Genomic DNA, 20,797 nt, shown 5'->3' on the forward strand with positions numbered 1-20,797 from the left:
CTTCTGCAATTTCATATGGTACACATATGTATTTATGTATCTGTTTTAAATTTAACAGGGATTGAATATATTGTGATTACTAAGTATAAGACATTCCCTTTTTTTTATGTAAGAGTCTGTTTTTCCAATTATTAATAATCTTTTAATATAGAGTATTCTGTGGATTAAATAATAGGAACTATAATTAAATCTCCTTATATAAAATTAAATTTCAATAAATATTAATTATTAAGTAAAATTTTTCTTTATCTTGAGTTTCTTCATTATTAACTTCTCTTGTCCTTTTCAAACTGTAAATATTATAAATTTAGAAAATAGTATCCAGTCACTTTTATTATTTATTTCTTTTTTTATTTTTACGTAAGCTTCTATTTAAAAGTGAAAACAAAATGTTGTTTAATACTGTATATTTTTTTAAACTAATTCTTTTAATCGTTGAATCTATTATTACAATATATAGATAACAAAAATAATAAATTAAATAATAATTATAATGTAAATAAACCATCATAACACAAATCGCAATAATAATATATTATAAGTCTTTTTCCTAACCATTGTATTATTTACGCTTTTGAAGATATTAATATTTCAATTAATTTTTTTAATGTAATTGATAATATCAATTATTTCATATTATGAATTATTTAATGTAGGTAATATTAATTTTTATTAATTAGGTATTTTTAGACTTTAAACTTAGACTTTAAACTTTTCAATAGACTTTTAAACTTTTAACTTTAAACTTTTTCAATTAATTAATATTATTAAATATATTGAGTTTTATTTTATATTAGGTTATTAAAATGTACCAGCCAGTCTTGCCTTGCACAATGCCAGGAAACAAGTAAACTCGCTGTAATGATGTGGTTTTTCAATCAACGCCTTTTGATGGTCAGAGCGATTATAATGAACCTGCAAACATAAAAAATAAAATAGCATTAAATTTTAATTTATATTCTATTTCACAATTTTTGATATACTAAATAGAAATATATAATAGTTAATAATAAATAAAAAGAATTACAATCCAACTTACTAAGAATCCATCCAACAGCTCTAAGAAGCGTTGATAAATGTCACCAGCACTTTTTTCACGACGAACAAAAATAGATTCTTCAGCAATTTTTCTGTAATAAAAATAAAGAAAATAATTACTTTTTATAACATTGGTAATTAATAACCAATTATTCGAGACAAATATTATTAATTTAATATCAAAAAATTGTAATTAAAAAACTTACTGCCAAATATGGTAATGCTCAGTGTACAGGTCTGTAAATTCAAAAATTCGATCGTATTTATTCAACCGTAAGCGGATTAGGAGGTTGTCCTCGGCCCAAGTCCCTGAAAAAAAAAAAAAAAAAAAATATCATTCATTAATAAATTATTTAAACATTGAGATGATTATAGTATTATACTTATAAATAATTACTTACATCTCTTTAAATCGTGTGCCCACATATATTCACTAGGGTAATACATTTTTTTTTTTAATTTTTTCAGCAAAAATAATCAATGTGAATCGACGATAACAACCAATGTGAAATGTGTAACGCTTTAAAAGTATAATTAGCAACAGAAAAAAAATGAATACTTACTTAAACAAATGACGTTTTGAATTATTTCCATGGCAGGAGATACACCACCAGACATGCGTTCAAACATTAAAGTACTTAATGATGGCGCGCGCAAATTCTATTGATACTAATTAATGAATTTACATAATTATACAATAATTTTCAATAAATCTTCAATAATCCAAGATAGATTTTTTTTTTAAATGTTTCAAATATTAATCCGATTATATAAGCTATTTTCTACATTTAAAAATACTTGTTATTAACAAATGATACAAAAAAAAAAAAAAAAATAAAAAAAAAAAATAACTGTTTCATCAATAAGCCAATAAAAAAGCAATTAAATGAAAAATCACTCACATCACTTCGTCCCCGAAAATTGTCGATAGTACGTTCGGAGCAAATTCGACTGGCTTCACTATCACTATCATCACCTTCATTACTGTTAGGTGTTTTTGGAAGATGGTCACGATAAAAAGTTATAAACAATTACAGGTGGTCGTTGTGACATACATAAATTACGTTCACGTAATTTACAATTAACACTGCGGTCTTCATTAATTTCATTAATTTAAAATTGACACTGTGAGAATGTTAAATATTCGAAAAAATTTAATATTTTAAATTTTCAACTTATAGTAGATATCGATTAAAAATTTGACAAATATTTTTTTTTTCTCAACTATAGCTTTAAAAGCTTTGAACCTTAATACAATTTTTTATTTTTTATATTTAACTGAACGAAGAATACATTTTACAACTTTTGTTTTACAAATAAAATTACGGGGTCATGAATTTTAAACATTACAAAAATCAATGATATTCAAACTATAGTTCCTACAAACTTTAATAGTGTGAATCATTTTTTTTACCATATTGGATTGACAAACAATAGGTATTATAAAATTTTAGTAATATTGGGAATCACGGGCAAGGCCATCAATAATGAAAAAACAAATTTTTTTAAAGAACAGGTCCTAGAGGCTTACAATTTGGCAGGAATTTGTCTTTTGCTATGCAAAAGTGCACTCTTGCGGTTTTTGGAAATTCTCGCTCTCAAATACAAATTACATCATATTAACATTCTCGTACTGTTGCCGACATGCTGGACAAGTTCGCCTCTCGTATCCATAAAAATCATTTATCCAGCACAAGTAACATGCAATAAAGTGTGAACACTCTCTAACTTGAATCGATGCTTCCACTGACAAGCAGTATAAGCAAGGATTAGTAAACTTTTCTGAGAAGTAAAGAATTGTTAGATGAATTATGAATTTTATTTGAATGAAAATATTAGTTATTACCATCAATACTAGGAGGACCAACGAGATAAGTTTTTAAACTGGGAACCCCAGTCAATTTTCCAGTATCGTTAGTATCTATAAATAAAAATAAGAAAGTTAGCAATTTTTTAAATTATATAAATTAAAATAAACGTACATTGCGGCCACTTTAATTGAATCATTATGTGTTCGTGTAAATTCGTTTTTTTGAATTCATTGATGAAATCTTGTAAGCTAATTTTATCCTTCATTAACTTTCTTTGAAGTACTGATAGTTCATAATTTATTTTAATGCATGCTACGGTTTTATTTTTTAAAAATTTTGTGTCATTAATTAAAACTTCAGTTTTTTTAATATATAACTTTAGGTCGTCTAAAAAGAAAAAATTATTAAAATTTAATATGAATGTTTTTTTAATTAAAACTTACCCAAAAATGAGTAAATGTCTCTGTGACCATCAAGGTTACTAATTAATTCTACTAAAAATAACTCTGCCGGATTAATCGCTTCGTCTCGATTATCACCAATAAATAATTTATTCGTAATGAATGGCTCACAATTACGGACGAATCTCGAGTACAAAAGTAAATTCTCCTTCTTATCTGCTCCAATTTCAGCTTTGTCGTTTATGATTCTTAAAGCTTCGTTAATTTTGAGTAACGGTAAAATTTTTAGCAAACAACTAATGATACAAATTTCGTCTTCAAAACTTTCAGGAAGGTTTAGCATGAGCCATTTTCTATTTAATAACTAAATAATAATTTTTTAATTAATAATAAATAAAAATTTTGCCGGTACAAAGATGTTTTTTAATCCTGTTTTTGTTACCTTGATAAAATGAATCCAAGATCCACTTATTATTACAGTTTTAAAATTTTGACGTATGGCTACAATCAATCTTTCATCAAAATTACAAATAACTTTTTTTAAATTTTCATGTAATTTCGAACACTTCTCAAGCAAAAATTTAATAATAGAATCATATAGTTCTTCTGACAACGAAGAACAAATAACATAAACTGATGCCACTCCCTATTGGAAAAAATTATGTTTATTAAATTTCAATTGAAAAAAATTTTTAAACAATGATAACTGTATTTTTATGTACCTGATAGAATTTATTTATGTGTATCGTTAGAAGATGAGAAGCTGCAGGATTTTCTGGCAAACACTAAAAATAATAAATTGTTTATTATACGCCAAATTGATTTAAATAATAGAGCACGTATTTGAAATTTTTTGGATTTATATTAATTAAAAATTTTATACCCTCGATGTAGTCTCAATTGTAATATCACTTGCTTCATTCAATTCCTTTAACATATTTTCAGATCCAAGTACAATCGCAATATCTTCTTGGTTAGGAGTTTCAGAATGGCCAATGTAAATTTTTTCATACAAAGGATTTGTTCTTAACATTTCGGATAATTCAAACAATGTTTGTGGAATTATACTCTGATATCCTAATTTAGTTTTCGTAATAATTTGCCTGGCTGACGCATAACTTATTGAAGAGTTTTCAACGCTATGGTGGAAAAAGAGACATTTAATAAACTTTTAATATGAAATATTGACTATAAAAATAAAAAAGTAAAGAATATTTGTAATTGTAACCATATTATCTATCGAATAATCAATTTTTTAAAATGAATATGAACTATTTATTTTTATATAGACTTGAAAGAATTTGCAATTACTACTAAATAAATAAATAAAATGTAAAAATTTATTAATTAAAAAAAAGCACATCAATATTTTTTGAAAATATTAGTTTTTTTTTTTAATACCTTTTCAGCACCACTTTGGCGATATCGCTTGTTTTCATCGGGTCAACGGCTCGTTTCTTTAGCTCACGTTTCACTTCTTCTGAATTTTTTCTTTTGGGTTTCGGGTGGTTGTGTTCTTTTTCATCAACGATAAAATAACCATCATTTTTTCTTTTCAATTCAACCGGACACTTGAATTTTGTTTTTCGCTGAGTGCAATAAAAATGCACAGGTTCTTCTTTGCCTTTGCTGTCATAATACTCCCAAGGACCATAGCCATAAATTTTAGAGTCTTTCTTATTTCCGACGATCAAAATTAATTGACTCATAATAATATACTTTATAAAAAATTGTTTTGTTGGTGAGAAATGTCTTCAGATCGTAAGAATGAATGGTTCAACAGACCAAGACTTATTAAATAAATGTAGATTTGAACTGTTTTTATTTATTTTTTTTTTTTTTAAACAAATTACTATCGACGATTTACTATAGTTTATTGAGAGTTTTTACCATATAAGAAATGTAAACAATAACTTGTTTACATACATTATAATGGAAGTAATGAAAATACAATTAATCATTCGAATATAATTATCCTTATTTATAAATAATTCTATAATTAATTGAGCTTCGTTATGAAGTAAACAAAAACAATGCTTAACATAAATTTATGACGATAAACAAATTTTCAAATCATTAATTGTAAATCAGGTAATTCTGAGATGTTATCTTCGTCTCCTAAATCTGTAATATAAATTATAAAAAAAAAAGTTTTAACTTTTTACCATTATCAATAATCTTTCAATTATTAATGTCTTATTACACTTACATTGGGGTACTTTTAACTGGGTTAGAATTTCTAATTGCATAGACGGTTCAATTGCAGTTTCTAAATACTCCAATAATGATATTGTACCATCTTCAAGATCAACCAAGAGCTTTTTAATGTGATTAGTAATTTTGATTAGGCATTGATTTTCAAAATGTTGATAGGTAGCCTCCTTCTCCATATCATTCCACACTTTATCATATTCATTATTCAATCGCCTAACTCGTTCTAAAAAAAGTAAAAAAAAAAAAGAACATATTTATTAGTATAATATTTAAAATAAATGTGAACAATAATGTTGATTGGCCTGTTTTATTTTTTTTAATAATGTTATTATGTATAAGAGAGTATAATATGAAATACCTGTAAACTGAAATATATCGGGAGTAGTGGATCCCAAGTTACTTCCAATATGTCTTTGGAAATACTCAGAAATATTTATAAAATTCGTATTCTCTCCATGTGATGTAATCAAAGCTGCTTGAGGTAACCACCAATCTTTCAAGTATTTAGTGAATTTTAAAAGATACTGTTTATTTTCAATTTCTTTATCATTTGGAACATTAATTAAAGCATTTATTTCGTCGATGACATTTTCAAATTGAGAAGCTGGCAAAGTAGGCATTGAAAAACTATATCGCAATATATCATGAGTAAAATCTTTTCCTAAACCACTTTTAACCCATAATCTTGCCGTCATCTGCAATAAAAAATTGGTTATTGAGCAACTAAAATAGGAGTACATTCCAGTAGTAAAATAATTATACTCTTATTTACATATCTATACATTTCCTACATTAATACCGGTCCTATTAGATTGTTCATTGGAACAGACGATAAACATTTTCTCAGTAAAAAAAATTTTCATCAACTAATTAATATTATTGTTTACCACTCATTTCAATGAATTTGACAGTAAAATATTTAAAAATTTAAGTGATTACAATTTGTAACGGTGTTATATTTCAACTATCGTCCAACAATAGGTATGATAATTTTCATTAAGATTAGTAAAGGACGATATACGCTCGTGATGAGAAGATTTTTCATAATATAATCTATCATTTTATGCATACATTATATAGATGTATATAATGTATGTATATTAAGTCTAACTTTATTAAATTTTTTCAAAGATGAAGTATATTTTTGAAGAGTTAATATTTTGTAATAAATACAATTAGATTATGGTATTCGCTTTATACATACCCGAATGTAGTAGAACCAACATCCAGTAATTGTTATTGAGGGTAAAACTTGTTTTATTGCTTGAATAAATTCTTTGTTATAGTCAGCGACGATTCTCTGTAAATTTTTTTTTATTGACGGTACTCTTACTAAAATTTCATCAAATATTTCCTTGTACAAGGATTCCGTGACCGTTTCACATAATATAAAAATACTCGGTATTCCCTAAATTTTGAAATATATAAAAATTTTTATATAATAAAAAATATATTGTAAATTTTCTTTAATATTAATACTTACAATATTTTTTTTTCTTAAATGAAATATTAGTAACTGCGAAATGTTCAAATTTACTGGAACACTCTATGAAACAATTATTAATAAATTATTTATTGTAATTTAAAGATTAAAAAAAAAATTTGAGGTATACATTCTTATTATATTGCAACAGTTTTACTGTGAAATGAAGGCATGTCAACATAAAACAAATGTATTTCTAATGTTTTAATACTATTAAAATTGCGTAAGGAATCTATTAAAAGTCCCGCTTAATTAAATCCAGCTGATATTTAGACAAAATTAAAATTATAGAAAAATGAAGTTTTATAAAATATATAACTTTATATTATTTTGGCTCAATTAATATATATAACTGTATAGTACCTTAAATGTTGCTTGCACATTAATTTCTTCCACATCACCAACTCTATCAAACATTTCTTTTGATGATATAATGATGGCAACAGAGCCATCATCTGCCACTACTTTCTGTCTTAGCATATTTTTAATTGGTGGATAGGTATCAACATTATCTGTTAATTCTCCTAATTGATTAGTAATAGTTGGTTTCAGGCTTTTTCTTTTCTTACTAACCCTTGCTCTTAAAGAACTATTTGAAAACCTCTTATTTTCCACTCTGAAACATAATTTTATAAATATTATAAAAATTAAAAACTTCTCATATTGTCATTTTGCATGTCTGAAAACTTAATCTCTTATAGATAGGTAGTAAATTTATAAATTAATCGTTTTAGAGCAAGCATTTTAAGTAATTGAATAAGTATTATCAACAGAAATATCCATTTCATTTTATATAATTTTAAAGTAACAAAAATATCTGGTAAACAGTTAAAAAAATTCAAGTTCATATCTCCAATGTAATAAAATAAGTTATAGTTATATTTAGTTGTACAGTTTACAAGCCAATTCATTAATTTTTGAAGAGGTCATTAAAAAACATACCTATGCATTTCGCTCTTTAAGCACGAAAGAAAAAAATTCTTATATGACAATAATAAAAGCTGCAGTTGTGGATATTACAAATTTTTAATTGTCATTGAAAAACAGGAAATAACGAGCCATATTTTAAATATAATTACCTTGACTTTATTAAAGTGACAATTTCGTTTGGAGCCAGTGTTCCTTCACCGCATAAGGTGTCAACAAGGTTTCTTACGAGTGGCTCGTTTTCTATAGGTGGTGGCTCTGGATGATTATGGTCATCTAAACGACCTTCATAAACTCCGTTTATCATTATTATTTTTGCAGGGCATTTGTAATTTGATCTCTTGGATTTACAATGAAACTTTGTTTCATTGGAATTTTTCACTTCTTTATAAATCCATGAACCACATAAGAATAAAAATGATCCTGGTGTTTTACCAGGAACTTTAACCAGATCCATAACCTAAAACAAAAATTTATAATAAAGTAGTTTCAAATAGTATCCGTTTTTCACAGCTGCAATATAAAAAATTAACAATAAAGAAATACTTACTGAAACTAAATTAGTGTACAAGCGAAAATGAAATACAACTCAAAATTACCATATCCAATGAATTTTTTTTTTTTTTTTAATATCTTATATGTTTAACGGGGCTTTAAATATAATATTCAATATATCCAGTGTGTTTAGCGATCTGATAATTCGGACGAATAACAAATTGTTATTCATCCGAGAATTTACAAAATAGTGTATAGAAAAGTTAATATTAATTTTAAAATAAATTTAAATATATTAAGTACATTAATGAATAAATAAGAAAATTAATAGGTAAATTATTAAATATTTAAAATGGAGGTGGAAGGAGCACGCTCGCTATAGGCAATTTGTCATAAATTGTGTCCCATAAAAAAGTAAGAAAATACCGATAGTTATTTCTGCCAGTAGGGCGGCATGGTGATCACCCAAATCGTAGTGACGTCACAGAAAACCGTTCAGCATTGCGTATTTGCAAACATATGTACATGTGGATAAATACTTTTTAAGGATGTGTAACATTTTTATGTTTTTTAAGAAATAAAATAAGTATTTCAGAAAATAGTAAAAAAGTGTGTGATAAAAAATTATCTTAGTGGCTCTTGAAATAAAAGAAAATTAAAATCGGAGTTAAATCTAAGCTATCTAAGCTCCGTGATTTTACTACTGGAAGGTAGAGGTTATGAATTTTACAAACTCTTTATAAATTGTTCTGCAATAAAAAATACAATAAAGGTAATATTTTTTCTTACAATACTAATTAACACTCAAAATTTATTGTCGGATCACTAGCAACACTACAAAATCCAAACTATACAAAATTATTTTAAAAATTTTTGCGACCACGTGTTCATAAATAATAATAATTCCTACAACCTATAAATATATATATGTTTTATTTACTCCATAACAACGGTTGAATAACAAATGATGTCAATTGTACTTTTTTGTTACGTTTATTTGTTTTTATGTTTACACAAGCAAAAAGTTGTTTAGTAAAGTATAAGTTAAAAAAGTTAATAATTAAAGCAAAAAAAAAAATTAACATTAATTTATTATTGATTAATAATGTCAAAATTAGATAATAAAAGTTATTTAATCGCTGTTAGGATGAAAATTATTAATATGTGGCAAAATAATCGATCAAATTTTGATATTAAAAATGAAACAGGATGCGAGGTCAAAACTATTTGCAAATGGATAAAAAGGTTTAAAGAGCAAGGAATTGATGGTTTGAAAGACTTGAGAAACAAAAATAAGAGACCAAGAACATCAACTGAAGACGACGACAATTTTTTATACGACATTGCTGTGGACAAAAATTTTGATTCATGTGAGTTTTTCAAAAATGAAGCAGCTGTAAACATATCGTCTAAAACTATTAATAGAAGACTGAAAGAGAAAGGATTGATAAGTGCAAGAGTTCGCAGAACAGTAAGTCTTACCGAATCTAATCGAATAAATAGAATCCAGCATTGTATTGAGCATCTGGATTGGACTGAAGAGGATTGGAGTGCTGTCATTTGGTCCGACGAGAAAGTAAGTTATATTGTACTTTAATGCAATTATTTACGTATAGAAATCTCGTGTTATTAGCCTTGATACTCTTTCAATTCTTTTTACTGTGCTTTACTTTTTTTTTAAATTCGCTATTTATTATAGAGTTTCAAGACTACTACAGATAATCGAAAAAGAGTTTGGAGGAAGCCGGGGACTAGAAATGATCCTAAGAATACTGTTCCTATTGCACGATCTAACCGTATTAGTGCAATGTATTGGGGAGCAATGACCTCTCAGGGACTTATGTCTCTAACGCCAGTTGAAACACCTTTTACTGCTGAAAAGTATTTGGATGTATTGGAAAATGTGATGTATCCAGCAGCAAGACAGCTGTATCCAATTGACCTTTACCCAAAAATTACGTTCATGCAAGACAATGCTCCCATTCATACAGCTCGTATTGTGACTGAATGGTTTAATGAACATCCAGATATAATTGTCTACAAGCATCCACCGTATTCACCCGATTTGAATCCCATGGAGAATATTTGGGGTAAGACTATTATTTTATACTTATTCACATTTTATAACTTAATTTTTTTTTTTTTTTTTTTATTGTAATTGTTTGAGAATACAAAATTCAAAAACAATGTGACTTCGGTGTAGGCTATAGTCTACGTCTATAGTCTTTGTTTTTATTTTTATTCTTGCATCACCGAATAATCTCAATTGTATAATTGCTCTCACTATGTCCAATGGAAGGCCCCACTTCAGGTAATCTTCACACTCACCCAGCCTTGTGCTTGTTATATGTTGAAAGATATTCGAGTACGGTGATTGCGTAATTCTGTCAGAGTCCTACTGGTATTCCATGCTTGCTAGCTTGTCAGTTATATCTTTTGTTACTTCTCTTATTGGAGTACGAGTTGTTGCATGCACTAGGTCTTCTTGTTTCACCCTTGTTAGCACTTCTTTGATTTTATGCAACCAGGTCTGGCTGTCAGGATTTTGCAGCATTCTCTCCAAGTATATTTTGGGGTTTCTTTTTCGATTCATATCACAAAATCTGCCCCATGCACTTAGTGTCCTCTTAGTGAAACCTATAGCTAGTGATGATGTGGCAGTTTCTCTTCTGAGCATGTACCCTGGGGTATTTCGAGGCAGGTTGAATACCTGCTTGATAAATGAGCGTTGTATAATGTCCACTCGTTGTTTATTGCGTAATCCCCATATTGCAGTACCATATAGGACTGTTGATGTTACTGTAGCATTTAGTAGAGTACGGTGTTGGTTCCAGTTACAAATTTTAGCTGCAATCATAAGCTTGGTGGTTGCTGCTATTGCCATCCTGTCTCAAGCAATACTTTCTTCAACCGTTATTTTAAAACTTCCAGTGCTGGTGAACGTGATTCCAAGGTAATTAAAACTTTTGGCTCTTTCTATTATTTTATCGTTGTATTTAAATGCCCGAATTTTAGATAATCTTCCTTTATTCTGAACTATTAGTAGTTTTCTTTTTCCCACTTTACTGTAACTTTATTTAGATCTGCATACTTCTTAAAGGTATTCATGAGGTGTTGCATTTCAACAATATCTTCTGTGATGAAAGCAGCGTCGTCAGCATACAGTGCGAGCATCAATTTTTTGGTTATATTTATATGTCCTTCTTGTATCAAAAATTCTTCCATGTCTGCTAGCATTACAATGAAGAGTAAGGCACTTAGTGGATCCCCTTGAAAGACTCCCTCCGTTATATCAATTGGTTCTGATACCTCGTCATTTTCTAGGACTATTCTTGTGTGGGCTTTTTCGTATAGGTCTTGGAGAACTTTGATGTATTGTGCGCTGACTCCTATTTGGTATAGTTTCAGCCATAGTTTGTTATGCCCTTTTACAACTTTATTTGATACTTATATATTTTATATTTATTATTTATATTATATAATAGTTATATATAGTTAATTATATATATATAGTATATATATATATATATATATATATATATATATATATATATATATATATAATATTATTATATATTTTATTTCAGCATTAACGTCAAAACTGTGGAGACCCCAACAAGGAATACAAAATAAAGAAAACTTGAGGGAATACGTTGATCTCGTTTGGGATCTATTAAAAACGAGACCTAATTACTGCTCTGCGATTGTCGGATCAATGAGAAAAAGACTTCTAGAAGTTATAGACAAAAAGGGATACGCCTGCAAATATTGATAACCTAAAATTAAATATTACTTTTTTGTCCTCTGGGTGGAAAGTGGCAACTTTCGTCCCACTGCGCTAAACAAAGTTGCCGCTTTCCGCCTTCCTCGGACAAAAAAAATAGTACACAGCCCTTGGAAAGTAAAAAAGAAAACCTCAGATCACATGTAATTATTGGCCAATTATTCGCCTCGGCCAACAATTACATGTGATCTGAGGCTTTTTTTATTTTCCTTCCCAAGGGGTGTAATATGCTATTTTTGTCCGAGGAAGGCGGAAAGCGGCAATTTTGCTTAGCGCAGTGGGATAAAAGTTTCCACTTTCCGCCCAGAGGGCAAAAAAAATAGTATGCAGCCCTTGGAAAGTAAAAAAGAAAACCTCACATCACACGTTTCTTGACCTCGGCTTCGCCTCGGCCAACAATTACGTGTGATCTGTGGCTTTTCTTATTTTCCTTCCCAAGGGGTGTAATATACTATTATATACTTAATAATATTAATTAATGAAAATATTAATATCCAAATAATAAGAGGTCAAATTACATAATGGTTAGTTAAATACTTCTTATATATTATGATTGCGATAACGCTTATGGTGGTTTATATTCATTATAATTAATACATAATTTCTCATAATAATAACTTATATATTGTAATTGATTTTATGTTTAAACAATGAGTTGTCAAAATTGTATGAATATTTGGTTCTATACTTTGAATATCATTGATTTTTGTAATGTTTAAAATTCATGACCCCGTAATTTTATTTGTAAAACAAAAGTTGTAAAATGTATTCTTCGTTCAGTTAAATATAAAAAATAAAAAATTGTATTAAGGTTCAAAGCTTTTAAAGCTATAGTTGAGAAAAAAAAAATATTTGTCAAATTTTTAATCGATATCTACTATAAGTTGAAAATTTAAAATATTAAATTTTTTCGAATATTTAACATTCTCACAGTGTCAATTTTAAATTAATGAAATTAATGAAGACCGCAGTGTTAATTGTAAATTACGTGAACGTAATTTATGTATGTCACAACGACCACCTGTAATTGTTTATAACTTTTTATCGTGACCATCTTCCAAAAACACCTAACAGTAATGAAGGTGATGATAGTGATAGTGAAGCCAGTCGAATTTGCTCCGAACGTACTATCGACAATTTTCGGGGACGAAGTGATGTGAGTGATTTTTCATTTAATTGCTTTTTTATTGGCTTATTGATGAAACAGTTATTTTTTTTTTTTATTTTTTTTTTTTTTTTTGTATCATTTGTTAATAACAAGTATTTTTAAATGTAGAAAATAGCTTATATAATCGGATTAATATTTGAAACATTTAAAAAAAAAATCTATCTTGGATTATTGAAGATTTATTGAAAATTATTGTATAATTATGTAAATTCATTAATTAGTATCAATAGAATTTGCGCGCGCCATCATTAAGTACTTTAATGTTTGAACGCATGTCTGGTGGTGTATCTCCTGCCATGGAAATAATTCAAAACGTCATTTGTTTAAGTAAGTATTCATTTTTTTTCTGTTGCTAATTATACTTTTAAAGCGTTACACATTTCACATTGGTTGTTATCGTCGATTCACATTGATTATTTTTGCTGAAAAAATTTAAAAAAAAAATGTATTACCCTAGTGAATATATGTGGGCACACGATTTAAAGAGATGTAAGTAATTATTTATAAGTATAATACTATAATCATCTCAATGTTTAAATAATTTATTAATGAATGATATTTTTTTTTTTTTTTTTTTTTCAGGGACTTGGGCCGAGGACAACCTCCTAATCCGCTTACGGTTGAATAAATACGATCGAATTTTTGAATTTACAGACCTGTACACTGAGCATTACCATATTTGGCAGTAAGTTTTTTAATTACAATTTTTTGATATTAAATTAATAATATTTGTCTCGAATAATTGGTTATTAATTACCAATGTTATAAAAAGTAATTATTTTCTTTATTTTTATTACAGAAAAATTGCTGAAGAATCTATTTTTGTTCGTCGTGAAAAAAGTGCTGGTGACATTTATCAACGCTTCTTAGAGCTGTTGGATGGATTCTTAGTAAGTTGGATTGTAATTCTTTTTATTTATTATTAACTATTATATATTTCTATTTAGTATATCAAAAATTGTGAAATAGAATATAAATTAAAATTTAATGCTATTTTATTTTTTATGTTTGCAGGTTCATTATAATCGCTCTGACCATCAAAAGGCGTTGATTGAAAAACCACATCATTACAGCGAGTTTACTTGTTTCCTGGCATTGTGCAAGGCAAGACTGGCTGGTACATTTTAATAACCTAATATAAAATAAAACTCAATATATTTAATAATATTAATTAATTGAAAAGTTTAAAGTTAAAAGTTTAAAGTCTATTGAAAAGTTTAAAGTCTAAGTTTAAAGTCTAAAAATACCTAATTAATAAAAAATTAATATTACCTACATTAAATAATTCATAATATGAAATAATTGATATTATCAATTACATTAAAAAAAAATTAATTGAAATATTAATATCTTCAAAACGTAAATAATACAATGGTTAGGAAAAGACTTATAATATATTATTATTGCGATTTGTGTTATGATGGTTTATTTACATTATAATTATTATTTAATTTATTATTTTTGTTATCTATATATTGTAATAGATTCAACGTTAAAAGAATTAGTTTAAAAAATTGTATTAATATTTGTTTCACTTTAAATAAACTTACGTAAAATAAAAAATAATAATAAAAGTGACTGATACTATTTCTAAATTTATAATATTTACAGTTTGAAAAGGACAAGAGATTAATAATGAAGAAACTCAAGATAAAGAAAAATTTACTAATAATTAATATTTGTGAAATTTAATTTTTATATAAGTTAATATAGTTCCTATTATTTAATCCACAGAATACTCTATATTAAAAGATTATTAATAATTGGAAAAACAGACTCTTACATAAAAAAAGGGAATGTCTTATACTTAGTAATCACAATATATTCAATCCTGTTAAATTTAAAACAGATACATAAATACATATGTGTACTTACATGAAATTGCAGAAGTCTGTTTCAAGACCATGCATTCTATACAATTATACAGAGTTGTCCACAATTATATAAAATTGTATCTTGTTATATATAATTATCTGAGATCGTAGAAGAGAATTCCGTTAAATTATATATAAATGTATCTCATTATATATAATTTTATACAATTTTATACAGTGGTGTGTAATTAGATATAATTCTATGCAATTGTATCTAAGTATATATAATTGTATAAAATTTTATTAAGTTGTGGAGGTGAATCATATAAAATTTAATATAATTTTAAACAATTGTATCTAATTATGTATATATAATTCTACTTGATGATTTTGAATGATTTTATATAATTGGATATAATTACATCCAATTATAAATAGACGAGATACAATTATATGTGGGGCATTCCATGCCAAATCGACCACTTTTGAACCGGACCCTTTTCGATTTTTCTGCAATTTTAGTATCTTTCTCTACCGTATTGAAAATTATTATCAGAATTTTTTTCAATTTTTTTTACCCAACCAAAATAAAAGTTACGAGTTATTCAAAGAAGGCAGTTTTTTTTTTAAATAACCATAACTTTATTGAAAATCAACTTATTTGGATGATTTTTTTTTTAATTTTTGTTTTTAAATATATTTTTCAGAAAAAAATTCAAATAATAATTCGCATTGATATTCAACGTTTTTTTTTTATGAAATTTTTGTAAAAAAAAAAAAAATTTTGGGATTGTTGACATTATTAATTTTCGTTTTTTTTTTTTTTTTTTATAAAAAACTTCAGTACTTTCTGCGAATGTCGTGAAATTATCAGAGTGGTATTTTTTTTTGTTTATATTTTTTTTTTTTAAGAAATGAAAAATAAAAATTTTTTTTAAATGTTTGTTTTTCGTTATACCACTCTGCAAATTTTTTAGCAAATTTACAAAACTTTAAAATCCGAGAAAAAAAAATAAAAACTAAAATTAAAAGTGACAATCATCGATAAGATTTCATTATTTTCCAATAAAGTTAGATAAAATTTTCATTTTTTTCTGAAAAATATATTTAAAAACAAAAATTTCTAAAAAAAAAAATCATCCCAATAAGTTAATTTTCAAAAAAGTTGTGGGTATTTAAAAAAAAAAAAAAACCTGTCTTTTTTGAATAACTCGTAACTTTTTTTTGGTTGGGTAAAAAAATTTGTAAAAATTCAGATAATTATTTTCAATACGGTACAGAAAGATACCAAAATTTCAGAAAAATCGAAAAGGGTCAGGTTCAAAAGTGGTCGATTTGGCATGAAATGCCCCATATAAATTATCTATAATCGTATCTAATTAAATACAATCTTTTTTATTCCGGTAATTAAACAGAATTTACATTTGCAAACTATAACTTTTCATTTAGAAAAAATTTTCAGCCACTTGCCATTTTTTTTAAAATAAAAATTTCTAAATCCCTTATATGCAACGAGAACTACATCCAACTTTCAAACCTGTAGGAGCTGTAAGTTAAAAATTTTTTATTTTTTTATTAAATATTTAACGCCCCCGCACTGTACTCAGTGAGTGAAATTTCTACTCATTAAATCCGTTTCTTTCACACCTATACAAGTTATACATTTAAATTTCTCTTAATTTTTAACGTCCCCGTACACTCGTTTGAGGGTGGAATGTTATAAAGTTCGTTCTTAATACATTCCAACATGCTAATGAAATAAAATTATTAGAGAGATATTGTGGAAATTTTTTTTTTCACCGATATTCATTTTGACAGTTTAACTTTTGGACAAATATTCATTTTGGCAGTTTAACTTCTGGACAAATATTCATTTTTACAGATTTACTTTAATCCAGATGTTCATTTGTATTGATTTCATTTCTTGGACAGAATTTCATTTATTCAAATATCCATTCGGACAGTTTTCATTTGTTCAGATCATCATGTTTACAAATATTCATTTATACAAAAACTTAAAAATACTAATGATCATAATGTCGTTTATTCATAAAATCATTTCTACATTTATTCATTACCATTATTTATCCGCAATTTCTTTTGTTCAAATAATTATCATAGCTTTTTTACATCCGGATATATCTTTTTAAATACATAAATTCATTAAGTCAATGTATCATTTATTTTTTTATACACTTGTATTATTAATCATTTATTCAAATGATATTTTTTATTAACTATTAAATATATACATTTTCATTTACAGTAATGTTCATTTTTCCATTTATACTTTTGGAATTTAAATCAAATAAACATATTATTAGTTGTACGTATTTTTAAAAATAGGGAATTTTATTTGTTCAGTTGGTCATATGTACAACTGTACAATTGCACAGATGATCTAGTTTACATATAATCATTTGTATTTATATTTATTTATATGGAAATTTTTCTGTGCTTTTATTCATTTAGATTCATTAGCATTTTTACAAACTTTCATATTTATTTGGACAAATTTTCATAAATCCAAACTTTCATCGATACCAAAGCAACACAAGCAGGGATAAATTATTGTCCATTATTGTATATCTTAAAACTGATATTATTTTATTAGCTGATATATATTTGAAAACTTTAGAAGTAATTGTTTAAGAACTTATAATTTAAATCCTTTACACTTCTATACAGTACCAGGGCTAGCTTTTGATGCAATGTTGAAATATACTGGTGTTGAGTTGGAATTATTAACTGATTCGGAAATGATGCTATTCATTGAAAAAGGTGTCAGAGGTGGTGTTACTCAGTGTACAAATAGATATGAATTAGCAAATAATAAATATATGGGGTCTAATTTTTATTCAAATAAACTAGAATCCTATTTAATGTAGTTTGATGTTAATAATTTGTATGATGCATCTATGAGTATGCCTTTACCAACAGGCTCATTTGAATGGGTTGAATTAAATTTCGATATAAATCAGGAAATTAATAAATTTTTAAATAATACCGATCGTTTTGGCTATATACTTGAAGTTGATCTAAAATATGCGGAGGAATTATATGATCTACATAAAGATTTACCTTTATGCCCTGAACACTTTTTACCTCCAGACAGCAAACATACAAAATTAGCAACGACTTTGTATGATAAAAAAGAGTATGTAATACACTATAAAAATTTAAAACAATGTTTAGACTTGGGATTAAAATTAATAAAAGTACACCGAATTTTAAAATTTAGAGAGTCACCATGGTTAAAACTGTATATAGATAAAAATACTGATTGTAGAAAGGCTGCAAAAAATGAATTTGAAAAAGATTTTTATAAATTAATGAATAATGCAGTTTTTGGTAAGACTATGGAAAAAATTAGAAAATATATAGATGTTAGAATAGTTACACGATAGCCTGGTAGATATGGTGCTTCTGATAAGATTTGTAAACCAAATTTCCATAGTCTTACAGTTTTTGATGAAAATATGATTATTATTGAAATGAAATGTGCTGAAGTTAATTTTAATAAACCAATCTATGTTGGTTTTTGTATTTTAGATATGTGAAAAACTTATATATAGGACTTTCACTATAATTACGTAAAGAAAAATTTTAAGAGTGACGATTCTAAATTGATGTATACAGATACAGATAGTCTAATTTATCACTTTACTACTGTACCTAATATATATAAAATCATCAACCGTGATATTGCAAAGTTTGATACCTCTGACTATCACCAAATAATATTTACAATATTCTGTTAGTAAATAAAAAAGTCTTAGGATTGATGAAAGATGAAAACAATGGTAAAATTATGTCGGAATTTGTTGGATTAAGAGCAAAACTTTACGCTTTTAAAATATATAAATCTGAAGAAGATAAAATTTAAGCATATGAGTCTGATGAAGAAATAAAAGATGATACGGTTAAAATGCGAGCAAAAGATGTCGAAAAATCAACTTTGCGAACTATAACGTTTGATGATTATAAACAATATCTATTAGATAATATAAGAGTAAAAAAAGATGAATATGTTATAAGAAGTAGAAATCATGAAATAAATACACTTCTTTAGACGAAATTAGCTTTAAGTTGGGAAGATGACAAACGTCAACTTCTCAAAAATAGTACAGACACTTCACCATGGGGTTATGAAATACCAAGTTCACAATAGTTGCCAATATTGAAAAAAACTATCAAAACTATCAAAACTAGACCAAGATTATTGTAAATTGAATTTTAAGTAATTAAAAGAAAAATTAATGTTATGTTTTTGTAATAATAATAAAAAACAAAAAAATGGAAATCATAAATAAACGAAAAAAAATTTTTTTCTGTTAATTTTTCATGTATAAATTTTTTTTAAAGTATAATTTTTAAGGGAGTATTCTACTGTAGAGACATGAATTTCGCCCGGTTTTAGAAGCGCTGTACGAAGGAAACAAAAAATATTTTTATAATCAATTTTTTTATCATTTGTTTATTGATGTTTTATTATTACATAAAAAAATTATTTAAAAAAAAAATTAAAATTGACAAAGTTATGAGCAGTTGAAGTGGGAGGTCAAAAAAAAAGAGGGTGTCCTGACGTGCATTATTTCAAACCTCCTGGTGATCTGAAACATAAAAAACAGACGGATTCTTAATTATTATAGATGCCACTATCGTATAACCCTTGGATAAATGAAAAAAATTTTTTTTTAAAATGGCGGCAGTTTGAAAAAAAAATTTTTTTTTTTTCATATTTTTTTTCACAATTCCGAATTTTATAAAAATACTAAATGAGAAGTTATAGTTTCGGACAGGGTTCACGAGATGAAGCGACGTATAGAGAACAAATTTGAAGTAAATCAGTTCATTAGAACTCAAGATATTCTTACCGCCAGCTCGAAAAAAGTAGTTCTGAGAAAAACGCGTTCAAACTTTTGAGACAAGATTTCGACAATTTTACTTGTAGAATGGTACAGAATACTTACATATTTTTAATCGGCGATTCCTGCTCCATATAAGAATCCTTCCTCTACTAAAAAATGCTCATTCTTCGATGTTCTCTTGTGAAGACGTGCAGTTCTACCCTTCTTTGAGCCTCTGAAGCCCGGAATTCCGAGCGCTTGATACGCGCTTCGTCCCGTCTCGCTGCAAAAGCATTAGCTTCTGGGCCAATCGTGATTCCCATAACATCTTAGATTTTTAATATAGGTATAAAACCTTTATTAAAAATACTAACTGCGAAGAAAGTGGCAATTTCAATTGTCTTCGGTCCAGCGTGAATGTGCTTCGGAGCAAGAGTCCAAATTAACGAATCTAAAGATTCGTTATTATTTTGGGTTTCAGAACCCAAACATCGTTCCAATAAAGAATCAGCTGATAAACTTTCATAAATTGGTTTTATTACTTCTAAAACTTTGTCATTTAGAGGAGGATTTTTGTGGTCAAATTCGTCAATAGTGCCGTCTTCTATTGCCTTCTGATACTTGCACCAACTAGATGAACAATTCATGTGCTGAGGATTTTCGTTAGTAGAAATTTTATGAAAGTAGGTTGCCCACACATTTCTCTTCATGTCTTCAACAGAATCTGGATTTCGACGAATTGCCAAACCATAATATGAAGACAATTCATTGATGAGCTTATCAGTGAGTTTACCAGCGCCTTAGCCACCAAT

General features: G+C 26.9%; 5 protein-coding genes across 7 annotated transcripts in view; 2 read left to right on the plus strand and 3 right to left on the minus strand.

The window, feature by feature from the left end:
• Window positions 1–20,797, plus strand: part of LOC123261717 (potassium voltage-gated channel protein Shaker) — a 1,350,734-nt gene that overhangs the window by 1,070,566 nt on the left and 259,371 nt on the right. The gene's annotated exons all lie outside the window — the stretch shown is intronic.
• Window positions 783–1,682, minus strand: LOC123261739. The gene is made up of 4 exons (XM_044723520.1): window positions 1,440–1,682; window positions 1,245–1,347; window positions 1,040–1,130; window positions 783–915 (listed from the first exon to the last, which is right to left on the minus strand). The coding sequence occupies exons 1-4, from the start codon at window positions 1,483–1,485 to the stop codon at window positions 802–804; spliced, it is 354 nt and encodes a 117-aa protein (XP_044579455.1). The 5' UTR covers window positions 1,486–1,682; the 3' UTR covers window positions 783–801.
• On the minus strand, window positions 2,377–5,128 carry LOC123261719. Its single transcript, XM_044723497.1, has 8 exons — window positions 4,652–5,128; window positions 4,134–4,389; window positions 3,973–4,035; window positions 3,693–3,896; window positions 3,293–3,614; window positions 3,021–3,236; window positions 2,885–2,959; window positions 2,377–2,820 (listed from the first exon to the last, which is right to left on the minus strand). Exons 1-8 carry the CDS (start codon window positions 4,957–4,959, stop codon window positions 2,648–2,650), a joined length of 1,617 nt encoding a protein of 538 aa, XP_044579432.1. The 5' UTR covers window positions 4,960–5,128; the 3' UTR covers window positions 2,377–2,647.
• On the minus strand, window positions 5,222–8,904 carry LOC123261722. Its single transcript, XM_044723500.1, has 8 exons — window positions 8,425–8,904; window positions 8,027–8,334; window positions 7,311–7,563; window positions 6,948–7,010; window positions 6,669–6,872; window positions 5,823–6,159; window positions 5,460–5,687; window positions 5,222–5,374 (listed from the first exon to the last, which is right to left on the minus strand). The coding sequence occupies exons 2-8, from the start codon at window positions 8,329–8,331 to the stop codon at window positions 5,319–5,321; spliced, it is 1,446 nt and encodes a 481-aa protein (XP_044579435.1). The 5' UTR covers window positions 8,332–8,334; window positions 8,425–8,904; the 3' UTR covers window positions 5,222–5,318.
• LOC123261740 lies at window positions 13,563–14,520 on the plus strand. Its single transcript, XM_044723521.1, has 4 exons — window positions 13,563–13,810; window positions 13,904–14,006; window positions 14,121–14,211; window positions 14,336–14,520. The coding sequence occupies exons 1-4, from the start codon at window positions 13,765–13,767 to the stop codon at window positions 14,447–14,449; spliced, it is 354 nt and encodes a 117-aa protein (XP_044579456.1). The 5' UTR covers window positions 13,563–13,764; the 3' UTR covers window positions 14,450–14,520.

Source organism: Cotesia glomerata, linkage group LG3, assembly GCF_020080835.1.
Source record: "Cotesia glomerata isolate CgM1 linkage group LG3, MPM_Cglom_v2.3, whole genome shotgun sequence".
Lineage (NCBI taxonomy): Eukaryota > Metazoa > Arthropoda > Insecta > Hymenoptera > Braconidae > Cotesia > Cotesia glomerata.